At 29.8% G+C, this 23,886-nt stretch overlaps 1 protein-coding gene across 1 annotated transcript in view; it reads right to left on the bottom strand.

The window, feature by feature from the left end:
• Positions 1–351: 351 nt before the first annotated feature.
• LOC118201074 (RNA-binding protein Musashi homolog Rbp6-like) overlaps positions 352–23,886 on the bottom strand; it is a 560,394-nt gene continuing 536,859 nt past the window's right edge. Inside the window, exons 13-15 of the mRNA XM_085811638.1 lie at positions 22,511–22,692; positions 21,105–21,172; positions 352–15,611 (exon numbers count right to left, since the gene is read on the bottom strand). Coding sequence (XP_085667764.1) covers positions 21,131–21,172; positions 22,511–22,692 — 224 coding nt within the window. The 3' untranslated portion in view covers positions 352–15,611; positions 21,105–21,130. The remainder of the gene's footprint in view (positions 15,612–21,104; positions 21,173–22,510; positions 22,693–23,886) is intronic.

Raw genomic sequence — 23,886 nt, 5'->3', positions numbered from 1 at the left:
CATTTCAAAAATGAGAATTCTGGACTCTTTGAAAGTTTGCGAAATTGGGCTAACACATTTTTAAATCGAAATTCTTTGCTTAAGTTTTGTTGGAGAAAGAAAAATACTTTAGATTAAAAAGTCATTAAATTTGCTTTTATTAAATTGCGATTTGGCAGATGAAGTGAATGTATAGTTTTATAACATTTTGTTTGATAATAAGATTTCATTATATTTGTTGACAGTTAATAATAATTTTATGGTAAGTGATTAATCTTAATCTGTTTCCAATAACATAGTAACATGCTTTTATGTATAAGACTGTTTGAACTGGCAAAAAACTGTTGTAAAAAGAAATTACAGACATTTGACAACATTGATTAGGATATTTTTATTCATGCTCTCGTTTAGCAAATAGCAGGTAACATATCATCACTTCATGGTACAAGAGGCCTTCGTGCAGCCTCTGCGTATGGGGAACAAACAGCCTTTACCAGTGCACAAATTACTCGTAGAGCTTTCTATACATAGCAATGCTTTTATTAGTTAAACATGCCGACGTATTTCCTAGCCTATACTATAAAATTTCTTTTTCCCTTAAAACTCAATAAAACCTAGCACCAATGAAGGCCCCTAAAAGAACTTATTACTTGATACATTGACTCCCAAATATCTACTGATTACTTCTGCCTACTACGCTCGCGGAATTCCAAATCTACACGGCGTGTATCGAGTTTTAAAGTGAAAATAAAAACCGGGAACCAAAAAATTCCACCAACTAATCTACTTATTGCCAAAAAATTCTAACAACCATTTCGCTTCCTCCTCTTCTTTTAAACAGGTGTTGCCATAACTAAATGTAAATGAATTTATATACTTATCTTAATCGATGTTTAGAATTAATAACAACAAATTTTGTGGTAAGTTTCGCATTGCGCACACGTATGGAATTTAGTAGTTTTTAATCTGAAAAATTCATAAGATGCACTGACTGTACACATTTGATACATGCGTGATTACAGATATTCGAAGCGTTTTTCAGTACGTACACCTTGCCCCCCCAAAATGGGGCATCTTTATATCTTCCGATATACTGGGCCGATTGACGAAATTTAACATGCATTTTTCATGTCTCGAAAGCGCGACATAGGATATATGTTAGCTTTATACATAGTATTGTTCTAACATAGGTATTTGAATCCATAATTGGACTTTTTCTATAACACCATACACATTGTTTTTCCATATTTTGTTTCTACGGCTCAAATTATGCCAAAGTGCCAAGTTTTGTAAAAATCGCACCAGTTGTTTTCAAAAAATTAGTTCTCAAAATTTTAGCTCCTCATTGTTAATTAATTCAGTTTGGCATATATTTTTTGATATCCCTTTTTTAATTATGCTTACTTGATTCCTTCTTTCACAGTTCGAAATTTAGATTCAATCCAAATAAAATTCGCAGACACTTTCTGATTTATTTTCAAGACGTGTATTTTTAGTAAGTTTTATAAAATTTTCGAAAAACTTTTTGTGATATAGTCTATACATTTTTACCACCACCTTAAAATAGATGTATTTGTAAGCACACCTTCAAAAATGTAGAGTTTTTATTCAAAATTTCAAAAGCTATACGTGGATTTACATATTGGCGAGCTTTGAAATTAGGCATATTTGTTATGAGCGATAATAACGCCAAATGTGCTTTACGTACTCCATTGAAATTATTTGAAAATATAAGCGATGCACCCTTTTTCCCCTCGCTTGTGCACAAAGAAAACAGGTAATAAGCTGCTATAAATTAAGAATTTCGCCAATAACTATATTCTTGGCGCATGATTGAAAAATGCACGCCAAGATAAAGTTTTGAATTCTCGGTAAAAGACTCACCAAATTTTACAAAATTTAATATCTGGGCACAATTTGAGTGGTAGAATCGAAATATGGAAACATATACGGCATGTCATTTCCGAAAACGTCCGATTTTGTGTAAAAATACCTCTGTTAGAACAATGTTCTATATAAATCTAATATATGTCTGAAGTCGCGCTTTCGAGACATGAGAAACGCAAGTTAAACTTCATAAATCGACCCATTAGAGCGGGATATGTAGAAATGATCCTTTTTGTTTTTGTGCAAGGTGTACATGAATTGCTCCTCAAACTTAAAGGTTCATAGGAAATAATATCTGACGCTATATTATTAAAATTTTGGAAATTTTAAAAACCAGTGTAAAGAATATCCGAAGATAATAAGTAACTGCATTAAGAATAAAAACGCACCGTTAAAAATAGTAGATTCAAATGTCGTTTCAATATTTATCACAAAAGCACTTGTAAATCAAAGCATTTAAACCATTTTACAATATTTACAAAATATATATGCCAGAAATGTGAAGTCCGGAATAAAAAAAATTATTCTTGGGAAGAATATTTACCAGTTGAAAAGATGTAAATAGTCAGACGAGACAGACAATTCCCAGTCAAAACATCTATGTATTGAAACTAAAATTACAGTGATATTTTCGAATCTTAAAAATATTATTGAATTGATAATATTGTCGCTTGAAAATATTATCATTACTAATTTGAAAGAAGAAAAAGATATTGTGTCTCCTGCATTTGAGATTAATTTCTGTAAATTCAATTAAGTAGCTATTAACTATTATAGAAGCGAGAGAGATGTAACTTACACATGTTATGCTTTATACTCGTAGATTATTTTACAGAGTTTCGTATAAACTAATTTTCTAATTATTAACCGAAAGCAATTATGGTTAATACGATTAACTACATAAAAATGACAATCATTTACTGCTAGTTCCATAAAATTATTCTCTGCTAATTGAAGCAAATATTTCCATGTTCCTCTTCACTGTAAGATTTCAAAATCACTTAATATTCATTTACAAAATTAATCCTCTTGGATATATTTAAGAGCAGTAATCTGTTATCCATACGATACCTAGTCATCTTAAAATGCATGCCAGCTTACTTAAGCAGTTTTTACATTTAAATTAATATTGCAACAGATAATTAAAAGTGGAAGTATGACCAACATAAGAGACGCTTTTTAATCTTGAACATTCCAGAGCATTCTTATGACAGTGATGGGCAAGATAAACTTTAAACTTAGATTAACTTAAATTAACATACATAACTTAGATTAACATGCATATAATTGGACATAAATAAAATTTCTTATTGGAATGTACTTCAAGCAGAAAAATCTACAAGAAAAGACTATAGCAAACATGATTCAATTTTTAAAGCACGATTTATTTGGTATAACCAAAGCCAAGGCAATTCATGGAATATTAGGAATGATAGCATGACAAAACGAAAATTAATAACTGACACAATTTAATCACTGACTGACATTTATTACCATGAAAAATCATGATCTTGAACAAAAAGAGGTTTCTGACTTCTTTTTTCTATCCTGATGCTTCGCAAGAGTTTGTTTTCTGAGATGATCCTTGAGCTAAGAAATTGGCAACTTAATTTTTGTTATTTATATTTTAAAAAGAAATAGTGCCGTTTAGGTCTAATTAAAAGGCTAAACACATTTGAAGAGGATAGAAGCGAAAAGGATATTTATGTTATCCGATAAGCTGTCATTTCTAAATGACCTTGATTTTCTTTCTGTGCATCTATTGCTTCTTCTCAAATTCGATTGAGTCTCCTACGCAAAAATGTATAAAAGAGCTCTATCTACTGAAATTTTATCAATTTACAAACACATTATTTAACATAACACTCCATACATAAGATTTACTTCAGCTTAAATGCATAAAGGAGTAGTTTGACATCAAAAAGAGGAAAATAAAAACTATCTAATGTATGGTTGTATAGAAAAAACTGCATAGCAAGGTTTTTCACTTATTTATATGTATATAATTGGAAGAAAAAATTTATCACCAGTGTGTCGAAGAATTGCATCATCTTCGAAGAACTAGAAGATCATAACACGCTTTTAGTTTAACTTCTTGTGTGAACCTCTCCGTATAAAATAAATCACTGTTTATAAAAATCACAAAAGTTTAGCAGAACATTCTGGTGAAACAGATATGATACATTAAGATTATCTGAGGTTAAAATGAAACAAAACACGTCTCTAAGGGCTCTCTAGCTTTACTCCATGACCTCAAATGATTACAAATGTTTTCGAGATTTAATTTATGGCGCAAAAATGGCCGTATTTCTTCTCAGTTAATGTTTACCTTACAAACAGAGATCGAAATTTATTTCGTGATTTAGAATTATGATATGTACATATACCTTGCTGATCTAGACTAATCTTAAACTACATTTTAAATTCTAATATCGCTTAGGGTTATTTAATTGCTTCTATTGTTAGTAGATGCACATAGATAGCAACTATAAAAATATTCAGGCGTGAATATCCAATAAAAGATAAATGGAATGTTTCACAAGCTTTTGTTTTCTTATGATAAGTAGTAGGATATTTATTTTAAGAACAAAACAGTCTGTATTCTAATACATATGTAAGGAAAGAAAATATTTTTCGAAGTTTGCATAATTTGGATACAGCATGCTTTTTGAAATTTCGTCTTTTAGGCTTTATTTTGAATATTTCTAGTTATATGGAATAACCTTTCAGAATTAATTTTTAATATTTCTATTTTATAACATTATGTTATTCATGAATTCATCTGATGCGTGGATCTCATGACGAATCGAGTTGAGAGTATGACTTATATTTTACAAAAAGCTCGTTATTTCTAGTAATTTTTTGGCTACTAAAATTCGATACTATGTATGTAATTTATACTCCTTCTATTTGAAGTAATATTTAGAGGTGAATGTACTCAAAAATAAGCGAGGACGTTCACCAATTAAGGATGAAATTAAACAGATATAATCTGCAGTTTAATACCTCAGCATTTTGCATGTCTGAAATGCTTTAACTCAGGAGTTCAGTTAATTAGGAGAAAACACTATGTATTCTGAAAAGGTTTGGTTATTATTCATTCCATTAAAACCATTATTAAGATGTAGATTAATGATAAATAAGCTGAATAAATTAAGAATTTAAATATAGTAATTTGTTTTATATAGAAGTATTATTTTACAACTAAGATGTACAACGCCTTGTTGAATTCAAAATGTGCATGTACAAAAGATTTATTTTTAATAGAACAATATATACATACTCCATTTTCTAAACATTGCCATTCATTACAAATAATCGATCTCTATTTGCAGGATAATATTCACATTTTTTTAGAAGAACACAACAGCTTTCAATGCCCATCGCTCATTTACACTTATGAAGAATTTTTAAAATTCAACTATACCCCTAATAAAAACTTAAGAACAAAAAAAAAAAAAAAAAAAAAAAAAAAGTGAGTTGCTAGTACACATTTTTCTACTATGCCTACTTGTGCACCTTTCTTTCTATATTTTGTGAACACTGAAAGGCCTCTGGTTTACACGTGGAAACATCAAGGTATTGCTTTTGGCTGCCAGCTTTCGAGCAATGACCTCAAAAGAGTAGAAGGAGTGTTCTTCCATCAAGCTATACAACCTAATATGAATGCATATTAAACTAGTAATTTTTCACAATAAGGCTTTGAAGCAAGGATTTTAAACTCGTATGGAAATGCCTTAGAACAAGGGGAGCAAATTTAGTTCTGAAGAGGTTTTGCTTTTGCTATAACATGATTGTTTGCTAGGTCTCGTCAAAATAGAGCTGCTTTGTAAATATATTTGTAAATATATTCACGATTTTAAATAGTAAGAAAAATTTTTGACTGATTGTTAGTTCAGTAAATTGGCTTAAAATTTGAATATCTTATTGCAAAACATTTTGTTACGGAAGATTTAGTAGCGATACTAAATGCATTAAACTGTCGTTAATTCAAAATTGGTTGATTCGGAATTTTGGTTTACTCCAAGAAAATTGAAGTCCGGAAAACCTTAATGATTAAAAAGAATTATTTTCAAAGTACTTTTAGGTGCTATGGTAGTCCCTAAAAATTAAACTCTTTAATGAATTTCTAATCTTTCTTTCTCGAACGCTTCAAACAGGCTACATGTATAGCAAATATTAAATTAGTCTGTCATTAAGTTAATAGTGTAATGCAAACGGAAAAAGGTCAATCAAATAGACTGCATACATCTGAATATATAAACTAAGAAAAGGTAAATTTTAACAGCATTAATTCTGTTATCGTTTCTTAAAAGTGTAACAATTAGTAACACATATAAAAGTATGTAAATAAAGATATAAAAAAATTTCAACACTTATCTGAATTTTAATCGAATCGAAAATTCAGTATTTAACATTTACAGGCAATACAAAATGCTTTTGGACAGACTTGGTTTCATGTTTCATAAAATAGCAATATTTAGCGCTCAAATGGTATATTCTGGCTACGTTAAACTAGTGTAATTATACTCGTAGTACTAAATCACGAAACTATCACGTTCATAAATACTATCAAAATTTATTTAAAATTGTTTGTATTATTGGAAGGCATTTCCAGTTGTTCATTAGCTATTATTATGATTTAAAAGAATAAATATTGAACTTTCTTCAAGGTCGAAGTCGAAAAAGTATTTTATTTTCCATTTTTGCGAGTGAAGTTCATGTTTAAATTTCCGTAAATTTCCGTAATAAAAGTATATCATGCAATTAAAATATGGCTGAACAGTTTTCATAAAAACTGCTTATTTTTGTAAAATCATTGATAAACAATTTTAAAGCTTTAACATTTTTTTCCCAAGAATGAGACAATTATTCTATATGATGATGGTGCACGATAATGATCCATACAATCTACAATAGAATATAACGTGAAATATTACTATTACATAGAGATTTTAAATAAAATTAAAAAATACATTTGTATTAAACAAATCTAAAACTACCTTAGCAGTATACGTATTTTTCTTTTATAATAAATTTATTATAAATATTCAAACTTCGATACCTACAATTAAGACATCAGATCACAAAAGAACAAAGGAAGGAAAATAGATTAACAGAAGCAGTAGAAAAAAATTTTCAATTAGCACTATGGAATGCCCAAAGAATTTTCTGGAAAAACCGATGCATAAATTGCAATAATATTGACAATACCAATGTACTGATAAATTTGCCTTAGATTAATTAATTATACATTTGTGTAAATTTAAATGTTTTAAAATTAATCATAATTATTCATAAGATTAGATTTTTTTGACTAATGCCTTTTTTTTGGACAATATAAAGTATCTTAACTGTGTCCTGTAATTCTTCGAAATTTTGTAGTTAAATAAGAAATATCCATAAAAATGAATTTCAGAAATAAACACATCTTTTAAAACTTCAAGTTAATTTTTTTTCAAATTAAAAAGTGTAAATTTCATGGCAATGAGTACATATTGTCCGCAACTCATTACGAATTCAGAATAAGTTGAATTTCATTACATTTCTACTTGAAATGTTAATTGAGATCCTAATTTCGACTTCGAAATTTTAAAGAGAGCTCTGAATTAATTCGCAATGTGTAAAAAAGAAATTCAAGGAAACAAATGCGCGTTCTTTTATTCTGAGAAAACGCATTTCATAAGCCGTTAGCAAAACACGAAATAGGATTTTAAACGTTACAATTTTTTATTGAATCTGTCAAAAGATAGTCTATTGCGCAAAAGCTTATATATCCATAGATAAAGCACATACACTGTAAGGAAGACTTTTCATCTACGATTTCTAAGCGTCTTTATACAACCATTTTCCATAAAAATGAATATGGGAAGGACAAAAATCACGCGCATTGTATAAAAATACTTCACTTACGGGATTATAGTAGTTTTTTTTTTTTTTTTTGTTATTTGAAACTAACCAATAAACGTTTAGTAATTCTTATCTAATTCATTTTCTAAAATTGAAGAAACTTTTCTAAATACCACGAATCTACTGATTGTCTTTAAACTCTAATGTCTACGGTCCATTTTATCAAGTATAACCAAAAATATAGCAATTTCTTGAAGGCCTCAATCAATTAAAATATTTTATTGCTTATTAAGATGGAATTGAAAATTCACATATGATTGCGGTCTTGAGCAAAATTAATAATATTATTATGCTTATTTTAATTATTTTTAAATGATGAGAAATGGTACATAGATAAAAATTCCGTTCTAATACTTTATGGAAGCAATCTATTATACTTATATTGCAAGTTTACAGAAATAATTCTTCTTTATTAAATCCAGTTGCTTTTCGGAAATGCATACATAATTTATATAAATTAGAACGAATGTTTTTCATTGAGTTAAAAGCCTTGTTTTCAAAATATTTATCATTTAGTCGAATAAATTTCAGTGGTGGAAAGCAGTTTACTTTTCTTACTTTAAAGGGAACTTCTAGAAAAAAGTATTAACTTCGAAGTACTTTGCTATCCCAAAATTTCTGAAAGATTTTTCTTTTAAATGAAAATGCCAAAGTTGAATTGATTTTAAGGTAAAGCTTTGTTTCTATTAGGCCATTATGTTCTGGTGGAGTTAAATCTATGATTTCATAACTTTCTGTTTTCTACGAACGCGTTTCAATGTATTCTTCATGATCGTAAAACAAATTCAATTAGTTTGTACCCTTTCACTTTGTACTATGTAGTTATTGTCTAAATGCAATCATTTTGCATTAGCAATCGAAGAAAAATCTTTTTATAAAGATTTATAAATTTACTTTGTAATTCAGTTAATGGATACGGTTCTTTCATTCTTCATACTAATTACTACAGCAAGTACAGAATAAGAGTCATTTCAACTGCATTCGCAGTTCCTATTTTGCTTGTTAAAAATCTTAAACATAGAATCATTAATTCAATTGGAGAATAACAAAAAGCAATTTTGTACGTACTATGTTTCAAAAACCTATTGTCGAAATATATAGTATACCTATTGTCGAAATTCTGTGCTCTTCCGCTATTCTGAATTCCGGTTTTCTTAAGTACTACTACTAAAATTTAATTTTATTCGTTAATTTTTGAGAAACGAATAGTTTCTACGTTGCAAAATTCTAAGCTATAATTTTTATAACAGTCCGTTGCTCGCGCCTTCATTTAGACGAAAGTGTTCTTATAATTTGGATGAGGTAAATATTTTAATTCTTGTAGACGACGTCCAAAATTTCTCCTGCCCTTGAAGAAAGAGGAAAAATTGAATTAGGTGGACTTTTTTTTAAAATTGAATTAGGTATTTCGTTCAAAGTGTAAAACCAATACTGAAATTAATTGTCAGAAAAAGCGAGAAAAACGGTGTGTTAACAGTTCAATGAAAAATTGGTAAGTATAATATACGCAGAATATTTTTTAAATGTACTGCATTTCGAAATGTTGTATAAATGGCAAATGAGCTACATGAAATTAACGATTTTAGGATTAAAAATTTTGGAAAGTATTTTGATTGTCGAGATAAAATTCTGGTTTTAGAAATAACACCGAATTCTAGCTGTAATATATTTGTTACGGAAACTGTTTGAAAAGAAAGGCTTATGAAATGCAATGTACGATATAAAAATTATTTCAGAAGTTTTTTAATGAAAAATTTATTTCCTAAATTAATTTATTTCTTAAAATTTTAGCTTCATCACAGAACAAAAGAAGGCGCATTTCTCAGAAGTTATAATATCAAAATTAATTATTAGATTAATGTACATAACGTGCATTAATTTGAGTTAAATGAATACATGAAAATAAAGTAAGGTTTATTGTATGCTTATTGTGTTTAAGATTTAAGTGTTTAATACAAGAAAATAAAGTAAGATATGAAATTTTCTATGAATGAAGCATGTAATATCACTTACTTAAAAATATTTGTTTTGATATATAAATCTTAATTTCAGCTAAGACAGTTGATTAGTTGATTTTTTTTTAATTTAAAGAAATATAAATAAAATTAAAAAATCTGAGAAACATCAAACATGCTACTTCGTTATTTTGAAACGCAATCGAATACTCTGCTTAAATTCCAAAGCAATGACTCATATGTCAGTATACTGAGATTTTAAATAACACACACCTTTTAATACGCGAGGTGTTTTATATTCACCTGCAAATTTTGAAGCGAAAATGGGAATATTTTAATGTAATCTGTTTAACTTTGAAAAATGCTTTAGTCTCTTTTTGAAATGAAATTCTATTATAAAAAAATTAATTATTTTCGTTTTGTTTAAGTTGAAGATTTTATCTCTTAATATGTTAGTATATATTAAAAATTAATTTGTCAAAATGAAATTGTTAGATATTTCAAAATAAACAGCATCGCACAATAATTTGAAACTTTCTTTTATGTTTTAATGATAAAAAGTTGAAAATTTGGTTTTAAAAGTTAAAAGCATGTTAAAATTACTTTATGGTTAGAGAAAAAGAGATCATATGATTTAGATATCTTATTTTTATAAGATAGCTAAAACATCTGATTACTTTTAATTAAAAACTAATTAAAAATTAACTAAAAATATTCTTGTGTTATTCCATAAGAGTATTTTGTTATATGTGCATGAAATATGAAAAAACAAAAAATCATAGCTTTATATTTGAATAAATTTAATTTTAGATGTGTATTCATGTGCAGATTTTTTTTGTTCTAATGACTAATTTAAATTAAATATTATTCTCGTCTTTTAGTTTTAGGCTGATTATATAAATTAATTACATACATCTATACAAGTTTGATCATTTCCTGTATGACCACAAATAAAAGTTTTAACTCTGTTACCCCCAAGTATCTAAAACTTTATAACGTTTTCTACTATATTAATAATTTAAAATTTCTTACTTTTATGAAATAAAAATAGTTCATATTAAAAAAAAAACCACTTCTTTACATGTCATGTTGTTACGACATAATGAAAAGCCCTTTTTGTACAGTTGTTTTGTACTTTTGCTTTCCTAACCGTTTCATGCATACAATTTTATCCATGGTCTTTTACTTATTTTGTATTGCACATTTTTCTAAATATTGGTGAAAATGTTATATATCATTTTAATATGTATGATAATTGATTTTGCTTCATGTTCTGAAAATTTTATATATCAGAGGGGGCAATCTAACTTTAAAATCTGAGCTAACAAATCTATAACTATTATTATTGTTATTAATGATATTTATTAGCAGTTAAATTCTTCAGTCATAGAAAATATCTTCTAAACTCTGCAGGGAGATAGAGAATTTATATTAGTCTGTTATTTTGTTTCAACGAATCCATTCTATTACTAATTACACATTTTTAACAGATATAAGAGGAACATGCCTACTGGAAGATTAATTTGCCTTAGCGTTTTCAAAGTTAAAACTTTAAATCTACGTTACCTAAACTTCGATTTGTCTTTGCATCCCTTCTTTTGTTTCAATACAGCATATTTTAAACAAAGAAATTTTTTTCATCTGCAATTCAGATTTTTCTACCTTATTTTATAATTTAAGAAAATACTTTTGTTCTAGGAGATGCTCCTCTTCACATCTATTTTAATTAAAAAAAATCTAGAAGCAGTTAGCATGGTTAAAACGGAAACTTTGGAACAAAATTAAAATAGTTGGATATTTATAAAGAATAATTCAAGATATCAAAAAATGTTGTATATTTTTAAGCCATAGCTTACATGTGGAAGAGACACTCCTCCACTTTCGTAGGCATTTCTCGAATTCTTTGTGGAACACATCTGTCTGAGGCACACTAGGAAGCGAGAAATATAAATCACGTACTGACGTACGATCACGTTGCACGATACAATACACTCGAAAATAGTACATGTTATATAATGCACCCGCCCCTGCACAATGCAGAGGAGTGTTGCTATTGCTTTTGCGGAATAAACATCCATTTGTTATCATCTACATCTACTAAGTAGTAAGTGCATCAAGTGTATATCATCCTTTTTGTTGTACATTTATGATTTTTCGCACTTTCTTCTCCTTTCCTATACTGTACAGGTACTAATAAGAATTAGAGTGCTTCCCACACCGAAAAATCCACAAATAACATCGAAAATTTCAGTATGTGAGCATCTAAGGAACATGAAATCGAAATTATATCCAAATAAAATGGCAGGGGAATCCATTTTTAAGCTAATGATTAGCTTAAAATTCTAAGCTTGCTCTGGATCGATTAATGATAAGATAGCGTGATTGCAATTAAAAACACATGTAAAAATTTCTATGTAACAAATTTAATAAATATAAATTTAATTTTCAATATGAGTTATTCAGAATTTTATATGAAAGTTCTCAGATTTGTTGCTTAATTAGGAGTTTAAAATTCCTTGGTTCTGATTATTATTTTTTTTTTCAGTTTTCTATGTATTCTTAATTTTTAACTCTCAAGTTTGATGTTGCTGTAATTTTAATTTTACTTTGTCGTTACATTATTTGTAAATATTGGTGTTAGGCAGAAACTCGAATTCGCAAGAGGCTTTAAAGATTTGCCATCGGAAAAATATGAACAACATTAATTCAGTTTTTTCAGATACTTAAATTTAAAACGCAGAATAATTTCGATCTTTATTAAAGATGTAATAGTTATAAAATTTTGTACGTGCGTCTAATAATTTCGTAATAAAAACAAATGAAGTTCATTTCTAGAAGCACGAACCTCATAAAGATTGATGATTGGCAATTAACATTTATGGTGTTATAAGCTTGACATGATATGAAATCTGAGTTATCATCTTATAAACAATTACATAAACAAAGTATTAAATTCCACTAATCAAAAAGCGACCCAAAGCAAGCTTGTCATTTTATATTAAGAAAGAGGTATGAGAATAGAAAGAATTAACCTTCCTTAGCGAAGTACTTTGGAATTTGTTATTTAAAAAATTTTGCCAGAACTGTATGCGTTCTGAACACATTTGGGTTCACTGTGACAATCCTGACATAAATATCATTTCCGAGATAAATATTCAGAATTTGATAAAGTGAATACCCTCAACACTTATGAATCTGAAATTTGAAAAACGTAGTATCTTCATTTTAATTGCTAATATTGTATCTGAAATTATCCGAAGAAATTAATCCAAAAATCAAGCGGTAACGTCCTTTTCAGTGCCAATTTTTTAACATCATATAATTTTTTAATGTTGTTTTGCGCAACTAGATATTGCATTTGTCGTATATTGCTGAAACAAGAGGAAGTTGAACACTTTTGTTATTTAATGTACATAGGTATTAAACGTTTAACGCATCAGAATATATCCTTTAGCGAAAAGAACGAAGCAAAAAAGTATTGTTTATGACTGTTACTAAAATTGAAAAAAAAAATCATCTCATTTCTATTAGTTAGCTTATGAGACGGACGCATTGCAAAATTAAAGTATTCTGTTCAAAAAGCATGAATAAAAGTATATAAAGAAACCGGAAAGCTTTTAAACACTTATTTCCATATTATATATAAGATTTTAGCGTTTGAAACACAGAAATGCGAATCGTTAACGATTACCAAGAAACAGGAATGTGCTTTCTAAAACATACATACGTATATCAAGATGCCTTATGTTGCTCACACACATATCTACAGACTATGAAAACATCACTTGAAAATAAGGAAATGTTTTCATATAAAAATATTTTTCAAACAGCTAAAGTACGTCTGATGGCTTATTGCAATGTAGATGTTTACCCGAATTGACATTCATTGTCCAACAGTGGAAGATCATTTTGGTGGGATTCGCAGATGCTTGATCGTACACAACCTCTAATTCTACTTTCTACGTAAAATTCTAAGACAAATTTAAGTAGCATTTTTTAACCATATATTGCTTTGGTTAAAATAAAGTGATTTTTCAGGCATTCAGAATACTGTAAATGTAGAATCAGTATTTTAGCACTTTAAAAATAGCGGGAAAATTATTCTTTTTGAAAATATCGGAAACAAGTTCTCATGCGCAGCATTGCACATGCTGTTTTCAGGTGCCATCTGTCGATGAATGCCAATACTACTATTCCGGTTTACTCTTAAAAAAGTAAACGTTTAACATTTAATACAAAATTCCAAAGTACTGCGCAGAATGATTTGATAGCCTTCGAGCTTTCCTGAGCAGTCATAATGGAAGTGCCGTTTCATTAGGAACTAGGAAGTTAGCTTCCCAAAGTATATTAATGACTGCTCTTCGAGAGAAAAAAAATGACTGTCATTATAGAAGGGGTGCTCACATTGAATACATAGGGGAGCACTCACAATATATGGTGCAGATAACAAGATTTATGTGTTATTGACAAGAACAATTTATAAAACTGACGTACTTGAAAATATAATTAAAATATAGCAAAATTAAAGCACTAGGATTTCATATGCATCGAACATTTTACATTAAGCTATCATTGTAAAACGTTTTATTTTTGCAATACGAGCAACAGTCAACGAGAATGTCAATTCATTGTTACTTTCTTTCACCAAAAGGTGAATAGAATTAAATAACTAAAGAGCTAAAATACGTCGAATCAAAATTTTCACAAAACTCTCCCCCTCCCCCCACAATGCGAACAAGTGTTCCCTTTCTACTAACAGACTTAATAGAATGTGGGCTGGCTATAAAATGTTTTATATAATTCACCAGTAAAAATCTATCTTTTAATTCTTATCAGAACTTCAAAACCCTCCCCCCCAAAAAAAACTGTTGTTCTGGGGGGTTTTTAGGACTATTGACTATTCTACGAACAGAAAGAGATAATAAAATTTCAATAAATGATTCATGTTAAACAGCTTGCTCGTATTGTAAAATGTAGAGCTGACAATAAGCGTAAAGCTTAATATTTTTGTATTGCTTTAGGTGTACATAAAGAGATATCACCCTTCCACTCACAATGCACAGACATTCAAAAAGATTACTTTCCAAGTCTATATATCCACATGTGATTATAAGGATACAATATACAATCAACACTTTTAAACATAAACAGATTATAGTATCACCATTTAACACTTGTTATCGAATTTTTCAAGTTGCTAGGAAGGCAACTTTGCCTACCACCGCCAACTGAAAATACTGAGAACTTACTTTATTTCGTATCTGCGAAGCAGTCATTACAACAAGCTTTATAATCAGTCATTTTCAAACTGAAAATATATGCACACAACCTCTGCTTTCTGAATTTGTAATAAAATGAATCTCTGATGCATCTGAGGTATAAGTTCTTCACTCAATTCTTTCAGTGCAGCACTACTGTTTGTGAATCGTGCGAGTTCAGTAACTCTTTTTTAAATATTTATTGCTTATAATTCGAGCACGAAAACTTTTACAAAAATTCACGAAACGTCATTAGCACGTCTATTTCATGAAAAGTCTGCGGTCCCAAGTGGTTTTGAGTGCTCGGTAAACAGTCGACGTCGTCTCCAAAACGTCGACAAACAAACAATACTTTTAACTCATTGGAATATGCAAAGCTACAAACATTTCGAGATTTGAACTTGGGAAGGTTGTCTTCGAACGGTACGATAAGGATTCGTTTTCGACGTTCGGGGTGAGGATGTAGTAGAGGTACAACAACAACAACATTAACAACAGAAAGGAAATCAGGACAATGGTGACTGGTGAATGATTCAAAGTGCTCGAAGTAAAAAGGGTTCCATTAACAGGTGGTTGCGAAAAGGCTCATTTTCTTCACGCACTCTCTCAGCGTCTTCAGGCGCTGGAAAAGAAAAATATAATTAAAACAAAAATATTATTTATACATTGATATATTGCATAACTCACTTCTCCGTGCTTGTCCATTTGTAATACAGGTACAATTATTCCTAACGTCACAAGTAAAAGAATGCCTTGTTGAAACATAGTTCCTCACAATATGCTGATGATTAAACTTGAGATAATTTGAACTATCTGAAATTAATGCATTTCAGTGAGACAGCTGCAGTTAAAGCAAAACTGTTGAATATCCAACTTCAAAAATAAACCATCGCGAAAAGCACTAAGTCAGTACGATTAGGGATAAAGTGCTGCCATTAAAACTCAAAACCTTAATTTTCCCAAATTTTGTAGAGTGGTCTAAATTATCAGCAAACTCTCATATTATTTAAAACATATGCACACGATTATTGTGACGCTATATTCTCTGATAATCTGTACATGATTCTCTGATGATCCGTACATGAACATCCAGTCAGATTAGTTAACTGAATTAAAACATAAGACGTCTTATATGTGTTTAAAAATTATATCAAGAATTATTTGTAGTTAAGTTATACAGTACAAAGTTACGTAACTGTTTACAGAAAACTTCTTTAATGTAGCCAATGAATTTCAATGCTAATAGAAATCTCCGAATAAAGAATTTCTAACGAAATAACGAAGGTATTTTATTAGCTCATAGGCACAGAGACTTTGAAAAGAATACACAAATTTTCTGATAATAACTCATGCATGAATTTATATTTTTTTACAGTCCCAAATTTCTCCTCTCTTACTTTCAAGAGAAATTTTATCCAGTTAAATTGTAATAATATTTAGTGATTTAATGAAGAAAAATATATTTTTCTTCTGTTGATTTAAAGTGAAAGTCAAACTGTAGCTGGAATCATCTTCATGAAAATTTATCAAAATGTTCTCACCCAAAACAAGTTACTTGTGTAATACATTTCACTGGAATAATTATTATCTCTATCTCTGCATCATATAATTACTACATTTGATGAAAGCGTTAAAAATGAGCGATTTGGATTGGCAAGAAAGTAATTTCGTTTTGAGTAATGTATTTAATTATGGCAAAGCACACTAGGGCTATCTAGCCTAAGGGGAGAGATGCCTTCGTGGAGGACTTTCTAAGGGAAACTGGCTCCTATACACGTTACACATGGGGAAAACCACAAAAACGCCCATGCAGCCAGCCCGTTCGCGGGATTCGAACCTCGGACCGAACTACCAGTGTTCAGCGACTTTACCGCTCGGCCGCTGGTGGGCCCTCGTTTTGAGTAAATAGATAGCGTAATGTTCGTTTTGTTAGTCTTTTGTCAATATTATAACGTTTTTCTTTTGAGATTTGACAGCTGATACTTTTAGGTTCCTATAGAAAGAAATTCCGTGTATTTTTGTGTACAACTGTGAATTTACGATTAGTTTTAACATGGGATTCAAAAATAAACATTTTCGACATAGTTTACTATTTTATTTTCATAAAGGTAAGAAAGCACTGCACTTGAGGTTCAAAAAGAGGTATATGAAGTTTATGGTATTGATTGCTTAACAGAACGCACGTGTCAGAATCGGTTTATAAAATTTCGTCTGAAGATTTTGTATTTGAAGATGAATAACAACATTCTGGTTCACCTTTCCAAGCTGATTATAGCAAAATTAAAGCCAGAATTGAATCGTCATATAAATGTGCTCATCATATAACTGTGAATTTTCTAAAAGCTTCACCTTTTAGAGTATTACACATAACAATTGACAATCACATACGATGTCTTGGATTCGCTAAGGAGCTGGATATTTGGGTTTCGCATGAACTGAAAGAAATTCACTTAACACTACGAATCAATATTTGCGATACAATTTCAAACGTAATGCAATCGACCCTTTTTTTTAAACGAATTATCATTGGTGAGGAAAATAGATCATCTAAAACAATTATTAATCGAAAAGGATCACGGTCCAAGCATGATGAATCAGCATAAATTACATCGAAAATTAAATTCATTAGAAAAAGAACATGCTGTCAATTTGGTGGGATTAAAAAGGTGTTGTATATTTTGAGCTGCTTCCAACCAACCAAACGATTAACTCAGATGTCTATTGCGAACAACTTATGAAACTGGAGAAAGCAGCTCCAGCGACAGTGCGAGGCCTCATACATCTTTAACAACACATGTACGAAATTATTGGAGCTTGATTGGGTAAGATGTCCAATCCTCCACATAGCCTTGACCTTGCAAAGTCAGATTATCATTTATTTTGCAGTACATCCTAAATGGTAAAAATTTCACTAATAACAATAACCTCAAATTGCACTTGGCCGAGTTTTTTGCTTATAAATGTCTGAAGTTCTATAATTGTGGAATCCTGAAGTTAAAAGAAAAATTTCAAAGGGTCATTTAACAGAATGGAAGATATTTGACATTAATTTTTAGATATAAAAATTGAATTTTATTTCACAATAAAAACCGAAATTACCTTGCCAACCTAGTACTTCGAAAAGGAAAAATAGACCATTAGAAATTTCGACTGCAGATGAGTTTTAATCAGGACATTAGAGGTTCAAACGTATAGTATATGTTACTCTGCTATCATCTTATTGTGGAATGTAAAATGTACTACTACTGCCTGAATCCCAACTGAACGTTCACTAGGATAATAAAAAGACCTTGGAATTAAATAATTATATTTATTATACTTCCAAATTCATGGCGAGTAGGCTCAAAATTAATCATCTGAATAAATTATTCAAGTATCTCTATATCTATTAACTTCCTTCAATCCACCATCAACAAAAGTATCTGAAAGGACAACGCAAATGGAATTCTGGAAAATAATCTTAAATTTGTAAAACAGTGTGAAATTCATGAGACATAATGCATAAAGCGTTCGCATAATGGCATTATCAGTTAAAATTCTACACATAAGAGAATTCAGGTTGAAGGGAAGTAAGCTGCGCAGTTATATAGTATAATATTGATAGTCCTGGGATTGCTCAGATTTTATAACTAAGTCTTTGTCACACCTTTTCATCTGACATTCTTGTCAGTTTGTAATACTTCTATGTAAGGTATATAATAGTTAGAGAAAAATAAAGCTTCTTCCACACAAGTACGTTTTAAATTCCATATGCCTGATGTATGATAGAAAATCTTAAATGTCATGGTACTTACGTTTAAACCAACCTGATTAAAGTAAGTAAATTAGAAATACCATAATAGCATGTGACGTATTTGCTTTCTAATAATAAGTTGAATAATGTTTTTCCTTCATATTGCAGTGTTATGCTTAAGTAGCATTGATTGTTATCATTAATTCTTTAACATAATTTTCTAACTGAGATGAATTTTGATTGTTCACGTTTTCATGTATTTCAGTAAAATTTATGGATAGACAAATTTAAACTTTTATATTCAATACAGCTTCATTAAGCTATTGTTTAAAATAAAATAAGCTATTTTATTTATTATAAAGAGTTAAATTTTACTTGAGGAAGTTATTTTAGTTCATTAAAGAGTCAGCAATAACTACAGGTGCAATTCATATAGTCATTCATAATAAAAAGCAATATGCTAAATGAATACTTTTGATAATAACAGTATAAACGGTATAGCAATAAATTACATAAAAAGTAAGAGTAGTTGAAATCGTATGGTTCCTGTTTATTTTTCTGCTAGTTTAATAATATCTAAATAAAGCGTACAATGGTATTATTCATGCATTTCATGGATAGAAAGCTTTAATTATTATTTTTTTTTTAGAGAATGCTTGCTTTTGTATAAGTTACGTATTATCCCTTCGAAAGTGATGAACTGAATAGACGACACAGTTCGTGCAAATGTTTGTTTTTCCTTAATCAAAAGGTATTATTTAGGAAATAATACCTTTTGATTATTATAAAGGTATTATTTCCTAAATAATACCTCAGAACGTTTAAGATTTTATTATATATCAGACTGTAAGCTGATAAACATTCTTCTAGTTCAGTTCTATAGTATTTTAGTCTATGGATCAGGAAACATTTTGTTAAGAATTTTAAATCTTTCTTCATATAAAATAAGATAAATTTAAAATTAATATTTTTAACAATAGATCAATGAGTTGCTGGAATATTTGGAACGCTTAATTAAAGATTTTTTTCATTTATCAAAGCAATAATTTTTAAAGAGAGACATAAGAGGCTATTTTTAAAAATTTTTAGTCCAAGGGGCGTTAGCCCGGAAGGGCTAATAGTATCGACACTGCATTTTGCGTCGAATCACTTTAAACGGCTGTATTAGTTTTCAAATAGTTGCCATCAAATATTATCCCCCTGTATTATATTTAAAGAAATTAATAATGAAGAATCTGCATAAACTTATGTAAGTGTCTTGCATTGTGGGGAAAAAAACCGATACCTAGAACCATCAAACATGGAATAGCTTAGTTCACCATCCGAGCATGGCCACCTGGAAGCCCAAATCTTGAATTTCGAATTTGTTTTATTTCCTATTTCGTATTTTGTAAAACTTTAACAAAATTTTGATTAAAAGCTCAACAGTTTCAAAGCGAGCAGTGGGAACACTGTACGGAATAAAACATTTTTATCACCAGTGCGCGAGACTGTCTATGGTAAATTCTAAAGATATGCTGTTTTTAAACATTTTTAGCCCAAACGATCTCGAAACGTGTATGTATCTGTAAATGAATGGGAAAAAAAAAAAAAAAAAAAAAAAAAAAAAAAAAAAAAAAAGGCCCGTTTGGGCGTAATGTAAAAAATGAAATCTTTCACATTTTATTTTTTATTATTAATTTATTGTTTGAAAGTTTTTGTGGCTTTTTGATAAATTCCATTAAGCCAAATAACATGTAGGCGTAACATCCTAATAATATGTTTTATATTTTTTAGCCAAATATATTCGAGGAGGTGAGCGAAAAAAATTTCGAAGTTTCGTTAATAATAAAAGCTGTAATTATTTAAATTACAGCTTTTATTATTAAGATCTTTATTCATCATACCTTTTATTTAATAAGACTTTTATTATTAAGATCAACTTTTATTGTGAAATATATTCAAACAGAAAAATATCAGCAAAAAAAGTTTCGATGTTACCTTATTAGTAAAAGCTATAATTATTATTATTCAGCAAATTATACATTATTATGATATACTGTAGTGATTATTAGGTTTTCAATTTATATTACGTATTACTACTATAAAAATCTCTAAATAAAAAAAGTCACAGATCACATAATAAACTGATGATCTTTGAAGATTTTGATAAACATAATTTGAATTTGAATAATGTTTCAAACTGATTTTTACTAAATTGATACATGACTAGTTCAAAAACGTTGCAAGCCTGTTTACAAAAACAAGGTCGAATACTGAAATGGAATGTTTATTTAACCATCCGTGTTTCACTTTAACATACATGCAATTACTTTACTTCGGTACATGTATTTTGTTAATATTCATCATTTAAAGCCTATCCATTACATTTTTAATTCTCACCTGAAATCGTGAAATCCATTTATTGTTCAGTGGTAGCCGTTAGTAAAAGCTGCAGCAATCAGCGGGCCCTGAAATGAAAATCATATTTAATTCATTGCATCCGATTGTCATTCCACACTTAGAATCACGCATTATTTAACAACACTTTCTTGACTCTTTACTTGACGATTTATCGTTAAGCAAATACTCTATTTTAGACTATTTTATCTTCTTTGTGAATGCATTTTTTGCAAGGTTCTTAAGACATTAGGTTATTTTGGAAGCAGGAAATATGAAAAATGAGCAATGGCCTCGCCGGGACTCGAACCACGGACCTCTCGAATATGCGTCGAGCGTGCTGACCACTACACCACGAATACCTTATAAGGTAAACATACATATTTCACTGTTTCAAATTCATTTGCGTAATCATGAAAGCACCTTTTAAAAACGGAATTTTTATCTTTAATAGTAACTTTAAGGATAGGAGGATGAATAGTAAAATTTATGGCTCATAGCCTGAATCAAGCGCTTGCATCAAGCATCAAGCACTTGTTTGTGTTATTTCACATTGTAAAGTAGATGAAATAACAAATGACGAGTATTTATTCACTCGTTATGGTGAGATGAATGAAACCTGCAGGATGACTTTTTATTCCATAATTCCAAATAGTTGGCTTAGCCATTTTGTCCGCATTCGGTTCAACTTATAAATACGAGCAAATATTTTAACCCATGAAATTATTTTAAGTAAGAACAGGAGCAGCTTAACTACCGAAAATTCAGATGCTTGTATTTTTTTCAAGGCGGCTAATCACAAGCCACGTTTGACTAAATTGACGTCACAAATTCGCATCAGGGAAGACACTGATGTCGGAGAGGAAAATAAAGTTCATTCAATTATGTTCAATTATGTTTGCTTTTATAATAATTAGAATTATAATTTTAATCCTTACGTTTTAATTCTGAAGCGTATTGTGATCGTTTTCGGTATTTACGTATTAGTGCAACCACTTTGGCGCAAAGAGGCGAATTTTTACAGAAGGAAAAAGTGATTCGGGGAACTTTCGAATTGCAGCTTATAATATATATGGTTACCTAAAGAACTGCTATGCGCATGGTTGCCAGAGTTCGGTGACTTCTAAAAATTTGGCAACTTCTACTAAAGTGGTTGCGGAAACATGTAACTGCCTTATTTTCTCGATAAAAGATATCTTATTATTCGTCAAGAAAGGCGTTCTAAAATGATAATACCCCTGACTCGAAACGTTTTCGTACGTTTCGTTCGAAATGTTTGGCTGATTTTGATTCGGAGCCAAAAAAGATGGCCGACGCCTGGCATAAATCATTCACTGAGTTAAAAATCACATCATTCATATAATTAAGACCACAAGAATGAGCGCATGAACATTAGAGAAATTCCATACTCTATTAACAGCTATTGGAGGAAATCCTGACGATTGAGGACTCGGGTCCTGAACATAGCTGACACCCTCTTGATTGGAAGTGTAGATGTCAATCGGTCCAGGACTATTGGTTGCCGGGAAGACTCGGTTGTTGGCTGGGGAGGGAGAGGTGGCAAATCCTTGAGGTCCATAGTTGTTGATCACTAGAAAGAAAACCATTATAATGGAAACTTTGAAAATGACCACAACAAACACTGTCGGTCATAGATAGCCAAAAAATAACAATGTATCTAGGAAGAAGGCATTATGACTAAACTGCTTTTCTTCTTTATGATTTTTGTTTTCTATGATGAGAGTGATATTGAGTATTTCGCATTACAGAAAGATTACAGTTGAAATTTCCCCTACTTGAATTCATCCATATTCTATACGTTTAGGTAACAACAATCAATAAATCCCAACAATTGAATGATATTTAAAATAGAGAAGGAATTTGAATATGATGTAGAAAGGTCATTTATAAGTTTTGATGTTCATGAACTTCAGAAATCCCATATTTGAATTTCGACTAAAATTTTGATTTTACAGCAATGGCTATAAAAGAAAAAAAATGGTATGTGTATAAAAAACACGACATATTTGTCAATAAATACTCATAATCTCACCTCAAAATATAAATTTAGCCTCTAGTTGAAAAAAAAAAGATATAGTAATAGATATAGTATAATATAGATATAGTACTACAACATTTGTAAGTTTTGCAAAATCTATACATATAAAGAAGAATGTCTGTTTGTTCGCGTTATTGATTTCTGATAAATTATGATCAATGCTTTTGCCACATTTAATCGAGTAAAATTGAATACAAGTGATATATTGGATGGAACTTGAGCTTTTACGACCATTTGATTAGAAAGAGGAAAATCATTAAAAACTGCGCGCCATTGTTGCTGATATAATGAGAGAAAATTAGTTTATTTTTCTATCGAAATTTTTTATGTGGGTTCCATATCGCATCAGACTGAAAAATGTATGACTATGAATCGTATTGCATAGTTATTAGAGAAGGATTACCAGCGGTATCGTTCTTTCTGTTGTTAGATGCATTACTCTCAATCTAACGTAACTGCCATCGGGTACTTCCGCTAGTAATTGAATAATTATGAGAAAGTTTGGATTAATAAGTCTCATATTTTCTTCTGTTTTTATCGGTCTCAGATTTAGCAAGTAAATTTAGAAAACGATAATTATACAATTAGAATTACCGAATTTACTACAAGGTCTTTAGAACATAAGCTCATAAGCTTTAGAGAAGTTTCATTCTCTTGATAGTTAAATCAAGATTCAGGATTTAAATCTATAATTTAATTGTTCTTCGAATAAAACAGGATGAGGTA

This window comes from Stegodyphus dumicola, chromosome 2, assembly GCF_044657685.1.
Source record: "Stegodyphus dumicola isolate Sdum_Otavi_A_Nest chromosome 2, ASM4465768v1".
Lineage (NCBI taxonomy): Eukaryota > Metazoa > Arthropoda > Arachnida > Araneae > Eresidae > Stegodyphus > Stegodyphus dumicola.
Note: the sequence above shows the minus strand (reverse complement) of the source record. Positions and strands in the feature narration are given on the sequence as shown.